At 34.2% G+C, this 23,595-nt stretch overlaps 1 protein-coding gene, 1 long non-coding RNA gene and 1 pseudogene across 2 annotated transcripts; 2 read left to right on the top strand and 1 right to left on the bottom strand.

Annotated features, from left to right (window-relative positions):
• The first annotated feature begins 4,586 nt into the window (after positions 1-4,586).
• LOC114401788 lies at positions 4,587-5,623 on the top strand (annotated as a pseudogene).
• A 189-nt stretch (positions 5,624-5,812) lies between these two features.
• LOC114403779 lies at positions 5,813-7,387 on the top strand. Its single transcript, XR_003664698.1, has 2 exons — positions 5,813-5,975; positions 6,415-7,387. It is a non-coding gene; the product is annotated as an uncharacterized LOC114403779 (long non-coding RNA).
• LOC114403778 (ribulose-1,5 bisphosphate carboxylase/oxygenase large subunit N-methyltransferase, chloroplastic-like) lies at positions 7,157-11,101 on the bottom strand. Its single transcript, XM_028366936.1, has 6 exons — positions 10,471-11,101; positions 10,145-10,173; positions 9,778-9,989; positions 9,260-9,385; positions 8,399-8,803; positions 7,157-7,700 (listed from the first exon to the last, which is right to left on the bottom strand). The coding sequence occupies exons 1-6, from the start codon at positions 10,941-10,943 to the stop codon at positions 7,482-7,484; spliced, it is 1,464 nt and encodes a 487-aa protein (XP_028222737.1). The 5' UTR covers positions 10,944-11,101; the 3' UTR covers positions 7,157-7,481.
• Between the last annotated feature and the right edge of the window lie 12,494 nt (positions 11,102-23,595).

The raw sequence follows: 23,595 nt of genomic DNA on the forward strand, positions 1-23,595 counted from the left end.
GCTTCCCCTTCCACGATGCCAATTTAGATTTCACCACACCATTAAAATCCGTAGATGACACTCTTCAGAAAATAACTTTGAACCCTAAATACTTGACAATGCAATGAGTACATCTAATGTTCAAAATATTAGTAACTTCATCTCTAATTGGGTTCGGGACTCCCTTTGAACAAATAAAATTGGACTTGGCCAGATTAATCTTTAGGCCAGAAGCCACAAAAAACTAATCAAAAAACTCCAATCACCACCTTAGCTTGCTCATTAGATGCTCTTCAAAATAACATCACATCATCTGCGAAGAGGAGATGAGATAATGTTAGGCCCCCTCTTGAGATATGGACAAGGTCTTGAATCCTCACTGCTAGTCTCCCATGCACAACACAAAAAGATAGGGCGATAGCAGATCACCCTAACAAAGGTCTCTCTTTGAAGTGAAACTTTCCAACTTAGCTTTGTTCCACATAACAGATAAAGATGATCAATGCACTCCCCACATGATAAGATTGAAAATAGCAAGGGGAAATCCAAAGTCCATAAGAGTTGATTTCATAAAGGACCAGTTAATTCAATCATATGTTTTTTCTAGGTCCACTTTAATAGCCGCAAAGCCCTTGTTAGCTTTAGACTTGGCAATAGAGTGGATAGCTTCCTGAGCAAGGATTGCATTTTCTATTGTGCCACGCCCAGGGATAAAGCTACCCTGGAATGGCTCAATCAAATCATTCAGGAAAGGTCAAAGGTGAGAAACCAAAACCTTCGCAACATTATAGACTGATAGGTCTAAACTCTTTGAGACAAATAGGCTTCTCAACCTTCACAATAAGAACTAAGAGTTTGGAGGAGGCTAGCATCTACATGTCCAACTTGAATTGTTTATTTTGAACCTTCGAAATAAGATTACCCCACGTTTTGTTTTTATGCATAGAAATAAATAAATAAACTGTGTATATTAACTAATTGTAACTAAAAATTATCTTAAAACATATTACAATGTGGTTATGCTTTTAGAGTTTGTTAACATATATTAATTTTCTTTATTTTTTGAATATATTAATAAATTATAATTAAAAACTATCTTAAAATAAAATCTTGTTAATGTATTTTAACTAAAACAATAAGTGGATATAAGTTAAAAAAATATTTAAATAAATATAATAGATAATATAAAATATCTTTTATGATATTAAAGAAAATTATTTGTACAAATATTACCTACTTATGACCTTTTTTTCTTTTGAAGATACCTACTTTTGGGCTTATGGTTTTAGTTTAAAACATTTAAATGAATGCACTCCTTTACTCTCCCTCATTCCACACCCATTGAAAGAGCAAGCTTTTTGTTCCTTATGAGAACAAAAGAGCTTTTTTTTTCTTTATTTATTATTATTTTTTTACATTTATCTAAATACAAACTTAACTTTTTTTTTTGTTTGGTGTTTGATTATTAATTCAAGAATAAGTTATTTTGGTTCATCTTACTTATTTTAAAACGTTTTAACAATTTTTCTCACTTTTTTTGGACATAAGCAAAATTTTACCCATCTTGCTTCTTAGCTTAAATATTTGAATTTTGTTTAAAAGAAATAATATTATATCATTGTAATTTTGTAGCTTTTTTTTCTTAAATATACTTTCGTTACATTTTGTTTTATTAAAATAAAATTAAAAAGGTATTATATGAGTTTTAACATATAAAATAATCGATAATATAAATTAGTTTGTCCTGGGATTCTTATCCAAGCTACTTGGAAAAAAAATCAATAGTTAAAACAGTACTTAGTAGGATTTAAATGTACTAATGTGGGGCCTTCAATAATCAAGGGTTCATTGGCTAGTTGACTAAGCAAACCAAGATTTTTTTTCTTTGGTGAATGATAAGCAAACCAAGATTCTGTTGCGTGAAGTTTATTAACTTTTTTTCTTTTTATTAATGTACTAGTTTCCCTTCAAAAAAAATTATTGTATTAGTTTTAACAAATAAAATCCCTCATTTGTGTTTTAGTAGGCTTTTTATATGACATTGGGCCTTCAACGGTGGACTCTTATCAAACAAACTCACGTAATCTAACTCTAATTGACTCGCTTAAATAAACACAACAAACAACCACATTTATTCAAGTTAGCTCTCTTTAGCTAACTAGTTGTGACTAGCTAAAGTGAGCATAATAAGATGCTAAAACTTTCTGAGATACTTAGCCTTAGTGAGTCAGCATTGGTTCACCTAAGCTATAGCTCAGTACTTTCAAAAATCTTTAAAGTTCTCACATTGTAGTGTTGGGAGTCCAAATTATCTCTCCAAATTAAAATATGCCCTCCAAATGATCCTACGAAATAAAACAAAAACCAACAAAGATCAAATAAAAAAAGCAAGTATTTAACCGACAAGAGCATTTACTCAAAGATCAATTAAAATGGAGACATGGACATAACTTAAAAGCATCATAGACATATAATAATTGCACCAAATTTACTGCAAAAATGCAACTATAGTATCAATCTCACGACTCTTTATCAGAATCTAGGAGTTTAAAGGGTACAAAATCTATAAGAATTATATATTGCATTATTGTGTATATTTATTTTGGTTTAATATTCATTGTGCTAATATTATTTTTTATTTATCCTTTAATTCTTTTAAATACTACAATTTTTCTATTTAGTCCATCTACATATCAGAATATATATTTTAGAGTCACAAAAACAATCAATAAATAAACCAAACGTCATCATAAGTGAAAAAAAATAAAACAAACTAAAGTAAATAATAAAATTAACATATATGTCAATACATAATAATATATACAGTAAAAGTGTATCAATTTTAGCATATGAAAACACGATAATAAAATAAAAACACGAACACACAAGTGCGACAAGACAACATCATATATGTTTCTAATATATATATATATATATATATATATATATATATATATATATATATATATATATATAAAATACTAATTAGTAAATTTAATAATATATAATATATGTTACCACTTATCATAGAAATATCATTCTTATCACATGTGTTAATAGATCTGATCAGAAGGACATTTCTATGTTTTTTTTTATCAATTATTGTTATCTATGCTAACTATGTTTTGTATATTATTACAAATTTCATTTATCCACCTATATATCAAATTGTCAAATATATATATATATATTAGTTATCATAAAATTTGATAACTTTTAGTTATTATTATATCTAATAAGTTTGCTTTTGTTTTTATTTAATTATTGTGAGATTATTGTTTGTTTGATTGTTATTTTGCTTTTGAGAACAAAAAGTCTTTTAAAACTTTTTTAGGACAAAAGCTAAATATCATAGCATTTCATTAATCGTCAGTCAAAGTTACAAGAGGGAATGTAAACTTTGAGTCTAGCATATAATTTTCCAGTATACTAACATTTCCCTAACTTGCTTTCTATGTACATGGGAGTTTTAAAGAATGTCTTAGAACAGTTAATTTTTGTGATTGTAGGATTGTAATGGTCATCTTATTCATATATGATGATGATGATGGTGAGGCAGATGACAAATGTCAGAAATTTTATTCTTGTCAAATTAAATGGGAGTTTCTTTATTATGGATATCTAATCTGAATCATAATATTTTCGTATGGATTGCTAGTTATGCACTTATGCTGTAGACTTGAACTCTCGATTTTATTATTAGATGCTCCTAGACTAAAAAGCAGTGATCACTTATTATAAAATAGGAGTTCTGTTAGGATATAAGAAGGAAAAGTTAGTTAAGATAGTTAGACTAATAATGAGTTAGTTACTACAGTTAAGATATTGATTAGTTAGTTAAGGGGTTAGTTAGTTATTTAGACGGGTTTATTAGATATAAATAGGGGAAGAAGGATAGAAGAGAGGGGGATCTTATCATTTGTAGACTGAACATTAGTTCTTTCTGAAAGGAGAAATCCTTTGTGAAGGAAAAATCCTTGGAGGAAAGTTTTCTCTCCTATTTTCTGTTCTTTTCTTACTAGTCAATAAAATCCTTTCTTTTCTTTCTCATTTGAATTCTTGGTTCCTAACAAGTTCCACAAAATTGCTAACATGGGAGGGTGAGACAATGGCTAACTAAGGATTTTCTTCCATATGGCTAACTAACTGAAATTCTTGACACTCCCCCCTTTTCTCCCAAAATAATTGATTTCTTCCATCGAGGCTGGCAATTATCAGCTGAGAATCGTTAATCTGTAAATTATTAGATGCATTATGACTGACTTGTCCTTTAGAGAGGAAATGACAGATAGTGAGGAAAATAAAGGATACAGAAGACAGATGTTGAGGGTTTTATTGATTGTATTATCAGAATCATATCATAATAATTTCAATTTGAATGGAGAAATTCCACCTATCAATTGAATAGGTATCAGTTTATAAAAATATTACAACTTATAGATATGGGTGGCTTCTGGTATTGTAGCCCTAAAATCTGCAGCTTCTGGTGTAGAAAAATCCACTTCCAAAATAGCACCTAGTAATCAAGTGTGTAAGTTATAAAATTATACATTTTCTATATTCTCTCCCGCACTCTTTTTGAGTATTACATGTCTTGAGTTTGATTCAATGCGGTTGACTCCACTCTGCAGATTCTGCCACTCTTTGGCAAGCATAAGGTGGTACGTTTCAACAAAACAGAGGCACGTCTAGCAAACAGTGGCCTCTCACTTGATCGACAGAAACTTAGGTGTCGTGTAAATTACTAGGCACTTAAATTCACTCCGCAACTTGAGAATTTGGGTCAAAAATTGATTTGGATACTTCTTGAGAATGGACCTTTTGTGGCATTGCATCTGACATATGAGATAAATATGCTGGCTTTCTCAGGTTGTACGCATGGTTGAACTGATGAAGAAGCTGAGGAGCTCAAGCGGATGAGGTATTTTATGGTTATGCTTTGCAGTTCATATACTTATGGATAGGTTTTTCTGAGAGATAGGTGCTTCTTTTCTGACAGTTGCTGGGGAAGACGCAGATCACTATAATTGTTTTCTCTATCATAGCTAAATTGCCATTGATTCTAAATAGTTAATTGTACCTCCTGTTCTATCATAGAGTCCTGGATGCCAGTTGCTTGTGCTGGTGGAGGCACCCTCTAGTTGGAGGAGAGCAGTGGATCTGTAGTTCATGAGTTACATGATATGTTGGATTTTCTGTATTTTGGCAATTACACATTAGTAGTTACCTTCACTTCATAAACAATAAATATTTCTGTGATCAAAGTTATTTATAACGAGCCGACATAAGATGGATCTATCTCATAAAATTTTGATCTTGCTTGTGTAATTCAGGTATGCATTCCCTTCCTGAAGAGAAAAGGAGATAGTGTCCGAAGAAAGGAGATCACTGGGTCTCTGTCCTTTGACACCAGAGGAGTCTGCCTTAATTCTGCAAGCCTTTGGTTTTGACAGGGAGACACCGATATATATTTCAGCTGGTGAAATTTATGGTGGTGGTGAACGTAGATTAGCACAACTAAGAGCTGCATTTCCAAGAATTGTGAGTTCAACACCCCCCCCCCCCCCCCCCTCCCCCATACTTCTATATTTGATATAATCAAGGTAGTTAGAATGAACCTACTCAGGATCAGGAAGGGAGCTAAAGATTCTAAATCATGGGAAAGTTAACTGATCGTAAGAACCTACTAAATTCATAATATATGCATGTGTACAAAATAACAAAAAAAAAAAAAAACTTCAAATCACTGCAAAACACTTGCTTAAACTTAAATTGATAAATCATAATACATAAGGTCATACATAACTCAAACTAGTAACAGAATAACGTCTCCAAATACAAAAATGTCTGCAGATCCACAAAACAAAGGGGATGAGAGGAGAGAGAAGAGGTAGATGTACAAGGCAGAACAACAGAACGAAGATAAGACAATAGAGAAGAGACAGATGCAGTGATACATGAGGCAGAACCACAGGCACACAAGAACTAGCATAAAGGTGCGGCCAAAAAAAGTCATTTAGGATTTTGGTGGAACTGGGTTAAAAATGGGTTTTACAGTTTAAGTGAGAAATAAATGGGTCAAATTGAAACACAGTGGGATTGCATGACCCCATCGATCCTACTATTTTACTTGACAGTCCCACTAATTCACCAAAAAAGTGTTAAGCTGAGATCAGGATTGCAAACCATGGCAAATATGGTAAGATCTTCGGAGTTGACACACAATTTTTACTTTCTTGGATATAAGAAAATGCTATAATGGATTTTGGGGGATTATGCAAAACTGTCTATTTACAGTTCATATCACATATTATATGATGATTCAACTAAATACTTTCGAAAGAAATTTCATATTCTTTACCTACCTGATCTACATTATGCACTCTCTCCTCCTTACCAAGGTTTTTGCTCTTATAAAATTCTTTTGACTTTTAGGTTAAGAAAGAGGCATTGCTGGCCAATGATGAGTTGCAGCAGTTTCAGAATCATTCATCACAAATGGCAGCTTTAGATTTTATGGTTTCTGTAGCCAGTAATACCTTTGTTCCTACCTATGATGGTAACATGGCAAAAATTGTGAAAGGCCATCGCTGGTGTGCATGCACCCTCTTGCTAGTTGCAATTTAATTTTAACCACAACAAAATAAGCTAACTAGTCCTCATGCAGGTATTCTGGTTTTAAAAAATTCATCATATTGGATCGGAAAAAGCTCATAGAATTACTTGACATGCATCAAAATGGAACCCTTCCATGGAATGAGTTTGCAAATGCTGTGAGACAGGTTCATGAAAAAAAAAATGGGACAGCCAACTCATCGTAGAGTTGATGCAGACAAGCCAAAGGAAGAGGATTATTTCTATGCCAACCCTTATGAATGCTTCTGTGAGGGAACAAAGTGTGATGACTTGCTAGGTCCGCTTAACTCTAGTCAAATACAATGAGTACAAGCTGTCACATGTAAAAATGGACTCTTCTGCTCCACCACAAGTTTAAAAGAGGAATATATATTGCTCCTTCCCACTTAATTGCTCAAGTGTTGTACACATGATGACCTTCATAAATATGTACACGTGAATTTGTAGAGAACCATCGAAAAGAAAGTAAAATAGAACGAAAAAGAAAAACAAAAAAAGAAGAAGAAAGAAATATCAGCTTCTACTGGGGCATGCAAAGATGTATCTTCAATTTCATCCTTAATTTATTTATTTAATTTTCCAAGTTTGGGTTATGTATAATTATATAACAATAGTTCATGTCACAGCCATAAATTCATATCAGGCATTCAAAAGTTCACTACTTCTTCCTCTTTACAGACTAATAGGTTGTAATAAAATGGGGTGAGTCAGAAACTTGATTATGATCCTCTTCAAAGATCAATTGAATACATGGCATGGATTTGTCTTGGAAGCCTCCTCTTGTTATTTACCAAGAGTTTATGTTTTCTCGTCCTTTGAAATGTAGACAAAAAGCGTGTCCTGTGTACTGCTTCTGCTTTTGCTTCCTAGAAGAATTTTCCAAGGTCTCCAAGGATATCACCATTTTCCCCACAAAGTCCAAGGTCCTTGAGCCTCCTTTCTTGATAATATTCTAACTGGTCCAATTCCAATTCTTTCTCCTTGAAGGTCTCATCAATTTGCTGCAGGAGCTGCTTCTCCCCTTCTCGAATTCCAACTGCTATTGCATGCCTTGAATCTAGCTTTGCTTCTTTCAACTTTTGATCCTGCCATTCACTTGCTTTGTTCAGTTATTTGTTGAGCTCAATCAGCTTCAAAATTTTCACAGTTTAGGCCCCATTTGATTGGGAGGAAAGAAAGTGTGGGGTGAAAAAAAATTGAAATTTGAATTGAAGACCAAATGGAAAGGAAGAAAAATTTGGGACAAGTTTACTATGAGGAAACATTTTCTGTTTTCACTTATAATTGCAAAAATGTTACCTTGTTTTCAAAAGTGTATATAGGAAATAATGAAAACATAAAACAATAAAAAAAATTGTTTTTAATGATTCTTGTACAAATTTTTGAAAATAAGAAATAATGTGAAACAAGGTAGTATTTTTGTAATTAAAAGTGAAAACAAAAAAATAAAACAATTAAATATTCTCTTAAAGTAAACAGGCCCTTGAATTTTATTTCTAAAAGATAGTTTTTCTATCCCCTTTCTTTCCATTTTAATTCTTTCAGTCACAAAATAAAATGCCTTGCTATTCATATTTTCTCTCCTCGCTCTTTCCTTTCCTGTATTCCAAACACACCATTGTAAGATGCCATAGTTCCCCTAAAAGTGTTACATTAACCAAACCTCATCATGGTTTATCCTCATGATGGGATATATGGATATTTATACCAATAAACCAGAGGAAAATCCTTTAATGTGCATGCTTTTTTTTTCTCTCATCCTAAATTAAAACCAAAATCATACCTCTTCAATGGTTGTATGATAACCAGCAAGGGCAGTTTTGCAGGTCTCTCTAACCACTCTGCATATTAGCTCCTCATTGTCGCGGCTCACAGGCAATTCAAGATGACCCCAGATGGAGTTTCTAAATATTGACTCCAACAGGAATGCATCAGTGCCCCCTAGAGCTACCAGTCTCAGATATGGAAGCAACCCTGGTGGAAGAGGGCGGCTGTAGAAGATGTCAAAGTATGCTGTCTCACCAAAACCATTGGACTCAGCAATATCAAGTTTGTCACCAAAAAAAGGGTCTGACTCAGATATCTGCAGTGTCAAGGTGTATGCGTTCCGATCTGCATTTGGTTCGATGAAACCGTAGTCCAGAGCCAACTCGGCATTGCTTTTATTCAAATCATATTGGATATATACCTGCAGTAAAAAGTTCCTTCCATTGTTATGTGTAACCATGTTATGATTGTAATTTATGTTACCATCTGCATGTTAGGAAGTCCCATATTACCCGCCTCAATTATCAGGTGCAGTTTATATATTTGTTAGGCAACTTCACTTAGTGTCAATTGATTTTAAGTTTAGATCTAACATGGTATCAATCAAAGCTTATAGCCCATCTTGGTTCTCGTCCATTCTAGTAGGTTTGTTTGTTTTGGTCGGTATCTGTGTAGTATCACAACATGTTTCTTTTTCCTTTGATACATAAATGCAGGCTAGTTCATATATAAGCTTTTTAGACTGAGATACAATTACAATAATGCTCCTATTGGAGAAAAGGCCTTTGATGGACAGATGTATTAATTATTTTAAGGGTATGTTGCGTATAAATGGAACGTGAAAAGAGAAAAATACGAGGAGGCAACAACACTTCACCTGATCCCCAGCCTTGAGAGAAAGAGGGCTCCTAAGGGAAAATAGGTAGTCCCAGGAGAAAAGACCTGCTGCTCCTTTAATTTCATAAGCATGATCTTCTGTTGTTACTCTGGCACTATGATTTATCTGATCCAGAAATTGAATTTGGAGAAGACAATATCAGCACAAAAGCAAGTAAAATGCTACTTTAGTAGTAAATTTTTGGTATTGGTGTACTATTAGTATTGACTCCTTCGACAGTTAATCCTCTTAAATTGGTATTTTTTTTCTTATTTTTATCTCTAAAAACAACTGAAAAATGAACCATACATGCAAGGTGTTATGATTTTTGATAAAAAGAGTACAATCTCCTGGTGTACTGAAAACTTTTTCCTTCTCTATAAGTATAATAGTAACAGACACTTATGTGTTCATGCTTAATCTCTATTCTTTGTTCTGGAGGTATTTCTGTAGTCAAGTCTCACTGCTTTAGTATACACTATAGTGACCATACAGAGAGAAAACGAAAATGTTCTTACGAAGTCAGCAAATGGAATCACAACTAGATTTTCGTTGCGAAGGCGGGAAAATGCCCTTGATCTTAGAATTCCAAATGCCCAGAAGAAGTCATCAAGTGTAAGAGGAGAAGGGAAAAGCTTCTTGTTAGGGAGTATAATTTCTTCCTCCAATCTCCTATATTCATTCTCCACATATTGTTTCACACTCCTAGTTGTGTTCAGAAGTTGAGTCCCTACACAAAACAGTTAAATCAGCAGTGAAAACCACACTACAAACCCATTTCCAAAAATAAACAATATAAGCAAAGCAAGTACTCCAAAGCACAATCTTTTCATTATTTATTTACATGCTTTTGCATTGAAACATGGACACAACTTAGTAACTAACCTTGTAGCTCTGAGAGCTCCTCCTCTGACCTGCACTGGAATAACCAATTACCAACTGAATCAACCAACCATATGAAAACAACCCAAATCCCCATTAAGCATGCTTAAGGGTCTCTTTGGATAAACTTCTCCAGAAATACCTTTAGGAGAAGAAAATAAGAAAAAATGAAATAAATTTCTCCTTATTTTCTTCTCCAGAAATAAATACTTTGATTTTAATTATGGAGAAACTCATTTCATTTTTTTCCCCTTATTTTCTTCTCCCGGAAATGCTTTTGGATAATCTTATCCAAACACACCCTAACAAGCAAAGCAAAAGAAACCCACCAATATATAGTAGAGTCAGTTTCCTTAGGCAGAACGCTGAAGTAATGCTTCCAAAGAGAATTACTCCTTGACCTCTCTCTTATCAGAAACAATGCAACAGCCAACCAAGGCTTCAATCCAATGCACACCTTCCCAATCTCTGAAGCAGCCACAGCATCAGGGTTAATCCACAGCCTCTTAGGAACCTGCAAGACAACCTCATTCCTAGAAATGTCTTTGAGTGCAACCAATCCTAGGCCTTCTGGCACCACACTAGGCTTCACTGGGGTCTTGGCAGAGACAACACCCTCTTCTTTAAGCCACTGCCAGAAAGTGTCTACTGCTGGAGACACTGATACCTCAGTCCCCAAAGAAGCTACACAGTTGGCAGAGAGAGGCCTTTTGAGGTGAATGAAAGATCCTTTTGAGGGAAAGGAGTTTCTGCTGTAGAAAAGAACAGCAGAACCTGAACATGCAGAAAAGACACTAGCCATTTTCTCTGGTTACTGCTTTTGTGTATTGTGTTGTGTTTGTGTTATGTTGTGTCGCTAAGATGAGACTAAGATCTTCTCCTTCGTTGTGGATGTGTGTGGATAAGATTCTTCTCTCCTTGCTGCCTCTTCGAGCCCTCCTTTCACATTCAACTTTTATTTTTTTGGCTGAATTAAAACATTAGACAATTTTATTTAGATAGATCCTATAAGATAAAGTGATAAACTAACTCCTGCTTTAAATAGAAAATCGGTCTGTTTTTTTTTTCAACAAACTCATGAGTTGCAGTACTTAATATTTTATAACTTTACACATAATTTTTTGTGATACAAATATTAACTTAATTATTTTTTTTGTTGTAACTCTAAAAGGTTATGGATCCAACAATATGTCTAAAGTGTGTTGGGTAATAAGATCTTGGTTAGTCGTCATTATTTTTATTTTTACCAATTGTTAGAGTTGGTTATCGTGTTAGCTAGATGAATTAAAGATAAAAATAAACTATGAGACGAGGATGAAGAAGAGGATAAACTAACGCAAAACAATAAAATAATAATATCAATGTCGCAAACAATAACAAGATGATTATAATAATAATAAAATAGAAAATATTGAATAGATGAGAAATGGAAAGGAGATAAATCAAGCCACAAGTTATCACAAAGTTATGGAAATATTTGATAAGATTCAAAGAAGGTTTTAATCTAAGAATAAAAAAGAGAAATCATAACTCTACTCGCACTCATAATGGAGTAAATCTCAAATATTCTTCAACTCTAAAAATGATAGAAATTACATCTCTATTTATAGAATTCTTAGGTAGCACACCTCTTGTAAGGTAGAACCCTTCGATCAGTGTGTTATGTAATTATCATATTCTATTATGCATTCTGTGTGATTTTTTGTGGTTATTTTGTTGTTTAAATTAATTGGAATTGTTGCTTGTTTTTCCATTTCGCATGCATGATTGCATGAGACTAATTGATGCTCATTATATGCCCTGTATCCTTAATGTCTGCTATACCATAATTACACTGTTGAGTCACGAGCTATGAGACTGGTCATCTCTATAATTTGTGAAGTGCAGTAGGACATTATGACAAGTCGTTAGGTGATGCAAGTAGTCTTGATATTAATTATTAATGCCCTAACAAGCCTTTATCTTCTTGTGTGTATGTTGTTAATAAGCTTATCTCTCTCTTGATGTGTGGATTAGTGTTGTGAAAACCTTTTGAATCATATAGATGCATTGGATGAGTATGTCTCTCTTGATGTGTAAGCGCATGACTGCTTAACTCCCTTCCTTTGTGTGCAGTCATGAATGTGGTTGTTGAAGCTTGTGATTCATTAATACACCATTAATGACTATTTGATTCTTATTTCTTGTATGTACGTTGTATGCTTGTGGTAGGAACCTGTAAGTCTATGTATGTTTGTTGTATGGTTGTTTGCAATTCCTTGTTTGTAGCGATGTTAAGGCCTTATAGTTCAATGACTTGTATCAAGATATATTTCATAAGGAATACTATTTTTACTGTACCTTCCAGTTCTGGTACGACCCATTTCTTCATGTCGCATGCTGAAGTCAAGTGATTTGATTTACTTGTAAGTCCTAGCATAATTCATTCTTTATGTTGTGTGTGACGTCCTCTACCTTGATATACATATACTTAAGAAAAACATATAAAAATCTAGAATTTAGTTAAATTAATTTTATTCAAATCACTTAAACAAATTCATGTGGATAAAAAGGTCACATTCACTTCACTGTTACCAAACAAAACTTATTACAAACATCTTCGGCTCAAAACAAGACCGTCCAAAACTCAAAAAATGAACTAAAGATTCTACATGACAAAATGATGAAAACTACATGTCCAGAACTTTATGCAATTAATATAGAATCCCTTGTCCCAATGTCACATTCTATCATAACATTGTGTTCCAGCGTCCTCTAGCATGAGGTTTTCCATAACCATCCACCTAACCATCTGCTCCCATGAACACAAAGTTCAAAATCATCACAGGATCCAAACACAAACAACACACAGGGAGTGAGTTATTACATTCATAACTAATAGAGAGAAACAGAACAACATAGATATACATATCATATAAATGAAATACAACTTACTTTAACACAACATTTCACCACTTATTGAATAACATCACATCTCAACACTACACATCTCACACATTTTCACATCATTCACGAACTCAAGGATCGAAACACAATATCACTCAACCAATCAATATCGATCAATACACAAACGTTATGCAACAAATATACTAATACTCAATCCCATATGCAATGTGCTACCATGTCTGTGAAAAACCTCGTCGAGCGCCCAAGAGTACATGACAAGGCAAACAACACACTAGTAAGTCAAGTCATTCTCACTAATTATAATCATACGAAGACCAGTCAAGGTCACTCTCTTTTGCGAGAATGTTTCAATCATATGGGATCAACATAGGCTTCAAGGAACATTCAAACCGAGTGTATTTACCCCTAAGGCCTACACTCCGAAGAGTCCGTCAAGGCCTCTCCCTCATGATTCATGTCCAACCTAGAAAATATTTTAGCACGCAAACTCTATTTATGAACTGTACAAAACACACGACTTCTCAATTATTCTTAAAATAATTTTAACTTGTCGTGCTTCAAAGTGATTAAACTCGTTAGGTTCCCACAGTGGATTCCATCACAATACTCATCGCCCTTAAAGGGTCTTACAGTCATGTGATTGTATAGTTCATAGCTCACAACTCAATATACATAACATCTCAATACACATGTGTGATATCACAATTTAACATATACTCAACTTGTTACTTACACATAGTTCATCACATTTCCATAATTCTAAGACAACATGTTATCACGCCTCATACATTATATACATGTTACACAATAATAATATTAATATTTTATGGTCATATGATTAAATCCCTCAAACAATTTCACATAATTATATCAAAATTAAAGAAATCAAAATCATAGGTCAAAAACATGAAAACACCAAAAGCACTCAATTTTATCAACCAATTCACATTAGGCATCAATTGGCCCGTCAAACACAATAATCTCATAATTGTAATCATAAAGGAAGAATCACAATACAGTAGACATCCCAAAATAAATCTCAATTTGATCTTCTAAGGATCTCTACACATGTTCATTCTAATGCCAATTGTGATAAACTCATTTCTTACCTCTAAGTGGGCTCACGTGTGTAGTCCGGTAGTGATAGCAACATCTTTAGTGGTTCTCTAAGATTCCTCAAGCTTTTCCTCTAGTTGCTTTGCTAGGGTTTCCAAGAGTTAGAGACAAGAAGAAGAGATTGAAGCCTTCATTTCACTGTCTCTATGTGAGGATTTCTCTCACCACATACATTATTTCACAAATACCAATGATGGGGATGTGAGAGAATGAGTTCCAAAATGGGTTTTAAAATTTCACGACAATCCAATAGTTAACGAGTCTTGGATCGTAGTTTACTAAGATAGGTTTGGGTTTATCCAGGAAAATGAGAGCTACCTGCGAGAAACATTTCTCCCACCATAGACATTATTTTTCAAATCCCAATGGTGGAGATGTGAAAAAATGAATTCTGAACCCGATGTTTCAGTTTCATGATGATCCAACGGTTAACAAGTCTGAGATTGTAGTTTTAGTGGAATAGGTTTGAGTGTATGCGGGAGAAAAAAAGGATTTTGGGAGAGGGGGAAGGAAAACCGAATTTGAGAGAAGATAGAGCATAAAGATGTATTGTAAATGTAAAAAATGACCTAATATGTCTCTGTTTATAGCTAGGATACTCTCAGCCTATTATTTACTCTATTTTTCTTTATTTTATAAAAAAAAATCTATTTTACTTTCTATCAAATGAATAAATAAAACATCTTTTTTATTTTCTAAGAACATATATTTATATTTATTTACCTTAAAACTATTATTTTAATTAATAAAACTATTTCTTCTTATTTATTTAATTACAAAAATCTCATTATTTCCCTAAAACTTTATTTATTTTTAAATAAAATTATTTTTAATTTATTTTATGAAAAAATGGGATGTTACATTATGTACCTGTGCTACACAATTTGCTTCCTGATGATTCGATCATAATCAAGCAATTGTCGACGTCTCCATATGTGTGTACAATATAGTCATGTTTTCATCTATAAAATCCATTTGAATATCTGTTGTTGATTCTGAATGAATAATCATTCTTGATTTAAATTATTGTCTCCTAGTTAATTGAGTGTTGGTCTTATTGTGGGTTGGTTATCTTCCAATCATGCCTCGTTAAACTGCTTGGTAAACACATCATGTCATTATTCTGTCACTAGTAGAAAGACTTTCACCTTTGTCTGTCACATTAAGGTGTTTCGAGAGGAAATACCCGAATATGCATGATCCTTGTTACCCATAGGCGAAAGTCAAGCTTATTAAGTCATGTACCTGTGTTCCTTGAGGATATGCTTAGTTTACCACCTAAGTGTGAGATTGAGAATCTAGTAAGTCTAGTAGCTATAGAAAACTATAACCGTAGAGATGTTTGGCATAAAGTTGTAGAGTGTATAGAGTAGTTGGGAAAGTTAAGAGGTTTAGTGTGAAATCTTAAGAGAGTGTAAGGTCATTAGTAGGGCGTTGTTTTGTTGAGGATAGAGGGATTCGAGAGTGAGTGTTCTTGTGTAAGGTAGATGACCTAAAGGATTGGTGATGATAGTTGTATGATTAGTGAGATAGATCTTAGTTCTCTTTACCTTTAATCCAGGAAAAGTCTGAGGATGCTCTGATGACTACCTTAGTACCTGCCATGGCCTCTACGTGTACCTGGTCATGTCATGACATGATCAATGTCCCTGTGTGTTCGTGGGATGCATGGACAAGATCTCCCACCATGAGTTAGCTCTTGTAGTGATTTCAGTGATTAGTGCTTAGTGTGTTTTGAGTTAAGTTGAAGTATATGGAGTAGTTGGGAAAGTTAAGAGGTTTAGTGTGAAATCTTAAGAGAGTGTAAGGTCGTTAGTAGGGCGTTGTTTTGTTGAGCATAGAGGGATTCGAGAGTGAGTGTTCTTGTGTAAGGTAGATGACCTAAAGGATTGGTGATGATAGTTGTATGATTAGTGAGATAGATCTTAGTTCTCTTTACCTTTAATCCAGGAAAAGTCTGAGGATGCTCTGATGACTACCTTAGTACCTGCCATGGCCTCTACGTGTACCTGGTCATGTCATGACATGATCAATGCCCCTGTATGTTCGTGGGATGCATGGACAAGATCTCCCACCATGAGTTAGCTCTTGTAGTGATTTCAGTGATTAGTGCTTAGTGTGTTTTGAGTTAGGTTGAAGTATATGGAGTATCTTAAGGATGTTGTAAAGTCTTGGGGATCACCTTTTGTGCTAGGCGCCTTAGTACGCGTTTTAGTTAGATGATGATAGCCCTTAGAGTATGCTATGTCTAGATGAGAGGTAGCTATAAATCCTTCTTAGGTAGGTAAATCATGTATTCTCGAGAGTCACGTGTGGACTAGGATTGGTAGAGCACTGAAGTCTCAAAACTTATACCTATTTACTTGAATCGTCCCATGTTCGAAAAAGAGTTGGTCATGTGGTCACTCGTATTACCTTGTGTCTATTTGTTTGTTTCGGATTCTCATCAGTGTCTCTTATGGTATTATCCAACTTCAAAATAGTATGTCATTCACATTCTATTATCGTTGAGATGTCACTCTCGTGAGAAAATTTGACTTATGAAATACTATCATTGAGGAAGCGAGAATCGCCATGCATAATCGCTAAGTGCAAAGAAGTCAGGTGATCGAAGAGCACTTCAAGTGGGTACACAACCTAGTATCAGGAACCAGATGTGTAATCTCTTTCTTCTCATTCTTTCGGCAAAGTTTCAGAGACAAAACTTCCTTTAAGGGGGTGGAGTTGTAACACCCTATTTTTCATCAAATAAATAAATAAGTTTTATTTAAAAGTTAATAGAATTTTTAGAAATTAAATAAATGAGAGAAAAAGGTTTTTGTTAATTAAAATAAGGGTTTCATAGTATTAGAAAATAAATAGAGTAAAATGATGTTTTAGAAAATAAATGGATGTTTTAATTAGTTATTTATTCAATGAAAGAGTAAAATGGAGTTCATTTTTATAAAATAATAAAATAAATAAAAATAGAGTAAATAATAGGTTGAGAGTATGCTAGCTATAAACAGAGACATATTAGGTCAGTTTTTACATTTACGATATGTCTGTATGCTCTCTTCCTCTCAAATTTGTTTTCCCTTCTTCCTCTCCCAAAACTCTTTCTTTTTCCCGCATACACTCAAACATGTCCCAGTAAAACTACAATTTTGGACTTGTTAACCATTAGATCATAGTGAAATTTGGACATTACCTTTGGAACTCATTTTCGTATATTCCCACCGTTGGGGTATGTGAAATAATGTCTATAGAGAGAGAAATTCCCCTCGCATGGAAACAGTGAAATTGAGGCTTCAATCCATTTTCCTTCTTTCTAACGCTCGGAAACTCTAGTAGAACAACCAAAGGAAAAGCTTGAAGAATCTTAGAGAGCTGCTACAGATGCCGATACTGCTTATGGACCACACACGTGAGATCGCTTAGAGGTAAGTGATAAGTTACTCATGCTTGAGGATTAGAATGAACATGTGTAGGAATCCCTAAAGGATCAATTTTGGATTACTTTGGGGCTGTTTTATGATATTTAATTATGTTTTTATGCTTTTAATTGTGAATTGACTGTGTTTGATGGATCAATTGATGTTCCGATACGAAATTATTGTGAAACTGATGTGTTCTTGTGTTGAGTGTGAACCTTAGAAATTTGAGCTTTTTCTAATTAGTGTAATTTCTAAAATGGCCTCACTATTTTATTATATAAAATATTTGAGTGTTGTAGCAATTTGTTTCTAATCATTTGCAAATTCTCGAAAATTGCAAATTTGTTATCTGTAACACCCTCTACCCCGACATATAAATAAATAAAATATATAAAAAATATCGGTAACCAAATTCACACGGGTAAAAAGTTTACATTCACTTCACTATTATCAATTAAAACTTATTAAAAATATATTTGGCTCGAAACAAGGCCGTCAAAATTTACAAAAATATTTTGTGAAATTAGTGAGATAAAATAAAATAGACTAACATTATGCAATTAATATAAAACATATGTCCCACTGTCACATCCTATCAGAGCATTATGTCCCGACGTCCTTCAACAAAAGGTTCCTTTAAGCACTTCACCTAGCCGTCTGCTCCCCCGAACACAAGGTTCAAGATCATCATAGGATCCAAACACAAACAACAAACCGGGAGTGATTTATCACATTCCTAACTACTAGAGAGAAACAAAACAACATATAGTAGCCAAATACAATTTACTTAGCATATCTCACATTATTTCATCATTTTGTCATTCAAAATTCACTTTTCAATCATCAATCACACCTTTCAATCATCAATCACAATACACAAGAATCACACACTCCGATCAAGACATAATAACACATCAATTTCATAATGAACAATTAGCAAGCGCATGAGACAGTTATGCTAAGACTCAAGCCTATATGCAATGTGGTACCATGTCAGTGAAAAACCATCCTGGGGCGCTTAGGAGTACATAACAAGACACACCACACAATAGGTTTGTCAGGTCACTCTCACTAAGTAAGATCATAGGGAGACCAATCAGGGTCACGATGTTTTGCGAGAATGCTCCAACCATATGGGATCAGCATAGGCTTAAAGGAGCACTCAAACCCGGTGACCCCTAAGGCCTACACTTCGAAGAGTCCGTCAGGGCCTCTCCCTCCTGATTCAGGTCCAACCCCTAAAATCATTTTAGCACACAAACACTACTAGTGAATTATACAATACTCACAACCTCACACTCGTGTCTTAAACACGTACAACATATTGCGCTACAATTTAACACTAGTTCCTAAATAGGAACCTACACTTTCTCTTTAACACTACGCATTTACACTTTTCTCAAGATAACACTGGTCGGGTTATTGTACAATTCACAGCTTACACAAATAATGTCACATCAAGAGTTAATCACACACTTATTCACAACCAAAACTCATTCACAATTTCACATCTCATAATGTCACAATCCACCATCACATGTTTTCACGTATCTCATAATTCAACACTTGTTTTACTTTACACTTTTACTCAATCTCAATAACAATATTATAATCTCAAGGCAACATATTATTCCACAATTCATCACATATTTCATTTATAAGCATTGCTCATGAATTATACAATACCACGACCTCACACTCATGTTTCAAACATGTTTAACACAATTGCGCTACAATTTAACATTGGTTCCTAACTAGGAACCTACACTTTCTCTTTAACATTGCGCATAAACATTGGTCGGGTTATTGTATAATTCATAGTTCACAATATAATTAATGTAACATCAAGTGTTAAACACATCCACTTATTCACAATCGAATATCATGTCCACACTTTAACATCTCATAACATCACATCAACCATCTCATAACATTCCAAATGATATTCATAAGGTACAACATACACATGTTCATGAAATTTAACCATAATATTCTCATACTCCAACACTTAGTAATTTTTGGAATCATACTATAACACTCTACAATATTATTTACATAAATTATTAATATAAATAACTACCTCTATATGTATAAACTAGCATACATCATATTAAATCACAAATTTCAAAGTAAGCTTTCAATGCACAAATTCTAAATAATTATATGAACACTTTGGTCAATTTCAATTATGATATTAATTTTTTAAAATTATATATAAAAACCTAAACAACAAGAAAAAGAGAAAATACAAAATCAATATCTCTCTCTAAATTTCTCCTTACTTTATCTCATCAATTCATATTTATTAGAAAAAGTACTCAATTTATAGGGTTCACGCTCAACACAATAGCATATCAATTTCACAACAATTGGTCTGTCAAACATATATAATTCATTGTAATAATTATAAGGATAAAATGAAATTGCAAAAGCACCCCAAAACTCATTCCAATTGATATCTCTAAGGATTCCTACACATGTTCTCACTAGTTCCCAATTGTGAATAACTCATCTCTTACCTTTAAGCGGACTCACGTGTCTTCAGCCAGCGATAGGAGCATCTCTAGTGGTTCCCTGAGATTTCTCCAATTTTTTTTCTCTAACTGCTCCCATAGAGTTCCCAAACGTCAAAGAGATAGAGAAAGGATTGAAGCCTCTACTTGTATTGTCTTCATGCGATTTATTTTTATCCCTCCAAAAATATTATCTCACAAATCCCAACGGTGAAAATGTGCGGAAATTAATTTCGAACAACATATCCAAATTTCATGAAAATCTAACGGTTAACAAAACCGGGATCGTAGTTTTACCGAGACAGCTCTGGGTTTCTGCGGGAAAGAAAAATGCTACAATGCGAGGGGTATTTCTCTTAGCTCGGACATATTATAGAAATTCCCAACGGTAAGAATGCTTGGAATTGGGTTGCAAACGTGGTGCTCAAATTTTACGATGATCCAATGGTGAATGAGTCCGAGATCGTCATATTTCTGAAACAGGTTAGGCGGCATGCGGGAAAAAGAGAGGGTTTTGAGCGAAGAGAGAAAAAACGAAATTGTGAGACAGAGGAGGCTGGGGAGTAATCGAGGCCGTACCCGAATCAAATAAACATGAAAATGCAGTAACTAGGAAGTGATCCTAGGTCGTTTCCCAATGAGCAGTGACAAGCCAAATGTTCATAATCTGCTGGCAGTAACAGTAACGATGGGGGGGGGGGGTTTGGTTGTTTGGTAATTAAAGAGCAGAACAAATAAAATGGAATACGAAACTACTAATATTAAAAACGGGTTGTTTCCTCTGATTCAGAAGCCACTCTCTTATCCTGGGTTATGGAGAATTCGTCCCTAACAGTCAACCACTTAATCCAACCCTATTTCAATTTACTAAGCGAAAATCAACTTAGGGTTTTCAATACGTGATTAGGCACCACATACACCAGTTAGCCCTTCGTCCATTAAGCATGAACGCAAGTTAGGCTCAGAGGCAATTAATCGAACACGAAGCGTGCACTGATTAATATTCACGAAATTGGGATAACTGGTGAAGGGAAAACTGCCAGGAAACCACATTACAAGCGGAACCTCAAAGAGAGTTGGGCTTCGTCCTCAAAAGGAAACAACACCAGAAAATCTAGCCTTCCATGGATTCAAATAGAAAACGCAATTGAAACATGAAGCAGAAACGTAAATGAACGGAAACGTAAATGAACAGAAACGTAAACGAACAGAAATGTAAAATGGAACAGAAACGTAAATGAGAGTAAAAGAAGAAGCAAGAACGAAATTGTAATTAGAAGCAGAAAACGTAAAATTGCATTACGAACTCAGAAGCAACAAAACAGAAAAACGAAAAACCCTAAAACAAAGCTCTGAATAATGAATAGCATAACATAATAGAATGCCCTGCACGAATCCCAAGGCAGCTATTTAAAAAGAGTCACTCAAAGTCACTGGGCCCTATTACAATACTCTGGCCCAAAACGAAATAAACACTGAACAACATAAAATTGCGAAATTTCCTAATTAGAAATTAACTAAGGTAAGCGCTGCTTTATTTGCCCTCTTCAAGTCCGCAACCAAAATCCGGATTAAGCCCAATGTTTCATTAATTCCTGAAATTAGATTAAAAACATCAAATTAGCTAAATGAGCCCAAATTATAAAACTGCCTAATTAATTGACAATTAAGACCAATCAATAATTAAAATGGTGCAAAAAGGGTTTAGAAAATAGAAGAAAATGATGGCACATCAAAACCCCCCATACTTAGCCTTTTGCACTCCTGGGCAAAATGAAACAAAGAACAAAATCCAAGGATATCAGAGGGAAACAAACAAAAACATTCACATATTTCTAAATGAACATCAAGGAATGAAAGGAATGGGTAACATCTAACATAAGGAGATCCAAAAAGTCAAGACATTCATGAAAATCATCCAAGCAACCCAATCATGGCAAAATAGTTAATCAGCTCAAGAATAAAAAGTGATAAAGCCTCACAAGATATACACTCTATCTCTCAAGTGTCTAGGCTACTATTTACCCTCAAAGCACCCATGAAAGCAAACACCACATAAACTTGACAAGATTCTAAAATTGACAATCAACCCATAAACACAAGCACATGAGGATCAAAAGGTCTTTTAAGGTTGTAATGGGGCCAAGGACAAGGTATGGAGAAATATGGAAAAAGTGGCTAAATCCCAAAGGAATAGAGGAGCAAAGGGGAATAAGTGCATTTTAAGAAAAATAAGAAAATAAAAAGAAGTAAAGATAAAAATTAAACATGAAGAGTAGAACCAAGAGTTTCATCATTCTTGTGCCATTTAAGATCTTATTCACTCAACTTTATTGCTTTTCTTTTTCTTTTTTTCGATTTTTTTTTCTTTTTTACTCTTTAGCCTTTGAGAAACAACATTTCATTCAGCATGTCCAACATTTAACCAATATACAATGTACATCAAGTATGGCCCAAAATACATCATGAAGCATAGCCAACAAAACAAGTTGTCCAATGAAACAAAAACCCCCCCACACTTATTCCCAAAACAATTCCAAAGCTCCAAAATTCCTTAAGGATATGGTAATATCATGGTTTTTCACTTAAGGCTTGTAGTGAGCTTCAAAACAAGGAAAGGGAAACAAGGCTCAAAAGGGCTATCAAAGGAATTAATTCAAGGTAAGTCCATTTGGCTATAAGCTTATAAGAACAAAATTGCCTTAATCATTTCCAAATATGCATGTGAATTAGGACGCATCAACAAGAATCAAGCCAAGGCTATTGTGCAAGCAATCAATGGGGCAAAACACACCAAATGATTATAATGATGGATGGCTCAAATTCTCACAAAGGTAAAATCATCACTTTCACATTGAGCTTTCAAAACTATCATGACATGTAGAGAAGAATCAAGGATTTCAAGTCACAAAATGTCAAGAACTTTTATTTTCAAAACAATTACCCATTTCTTGAACATATCCTATAATTCAAAGAAAAACATGCAAAGTCGTACGTGCACACAAAATTGACCCAAATTATTAAACTAAAAATCCGACGAAACTAACAACATTAACAAATTAACACAACTAACAAATTAACAAAACCATCAAAACTAGCAAAACCAAAGAACACTCCCCCCCATACTTAAACAACACATTGTCCTCAATGTAGCACAATTAAAAGATTAAAAACAATTAAATCATCAAAGAGAATCGGACAAGTGTAGTAAAAGCAAAGAAGGAGATAGGAAAAGAAAAACTCCCTAAGTCATGGTAGAGGAAGAGTAGGGTGGAGTAAGGAAGTCTCTTCCACCACTACGTCCACTAAAGAAGGGTTCGTGAGGAATGGCTTAAGTCGATGTCCGTTGACCTTGAAGCTCTTATTTGTGGAGTCGCTTTTGATCTCAACTGTACCATAAGGAAAAACATTAGTAACAACAAAAGGACCAATCCACTTAGACCTCAACTTACCACTCATGAGTCCAAGCCTAGAATTATACAATAACACTTTTTGCCCAACC

This window comes from Glycine soja, chromosome 20, assembly GCF_004193775.1.
Source record: "Glycine soja cultivar W05 chromosome 20, ASM419377v2, whole genome shotgun sequence".
In the NCBI taxonomy this organism is placed as follows: domain Eukaryota; kingdom Viridiplantae; phylum Streptophyta; class Magnoliopsida; order Fabales; family Fabaceae; genus Glycine; species Glycine soja.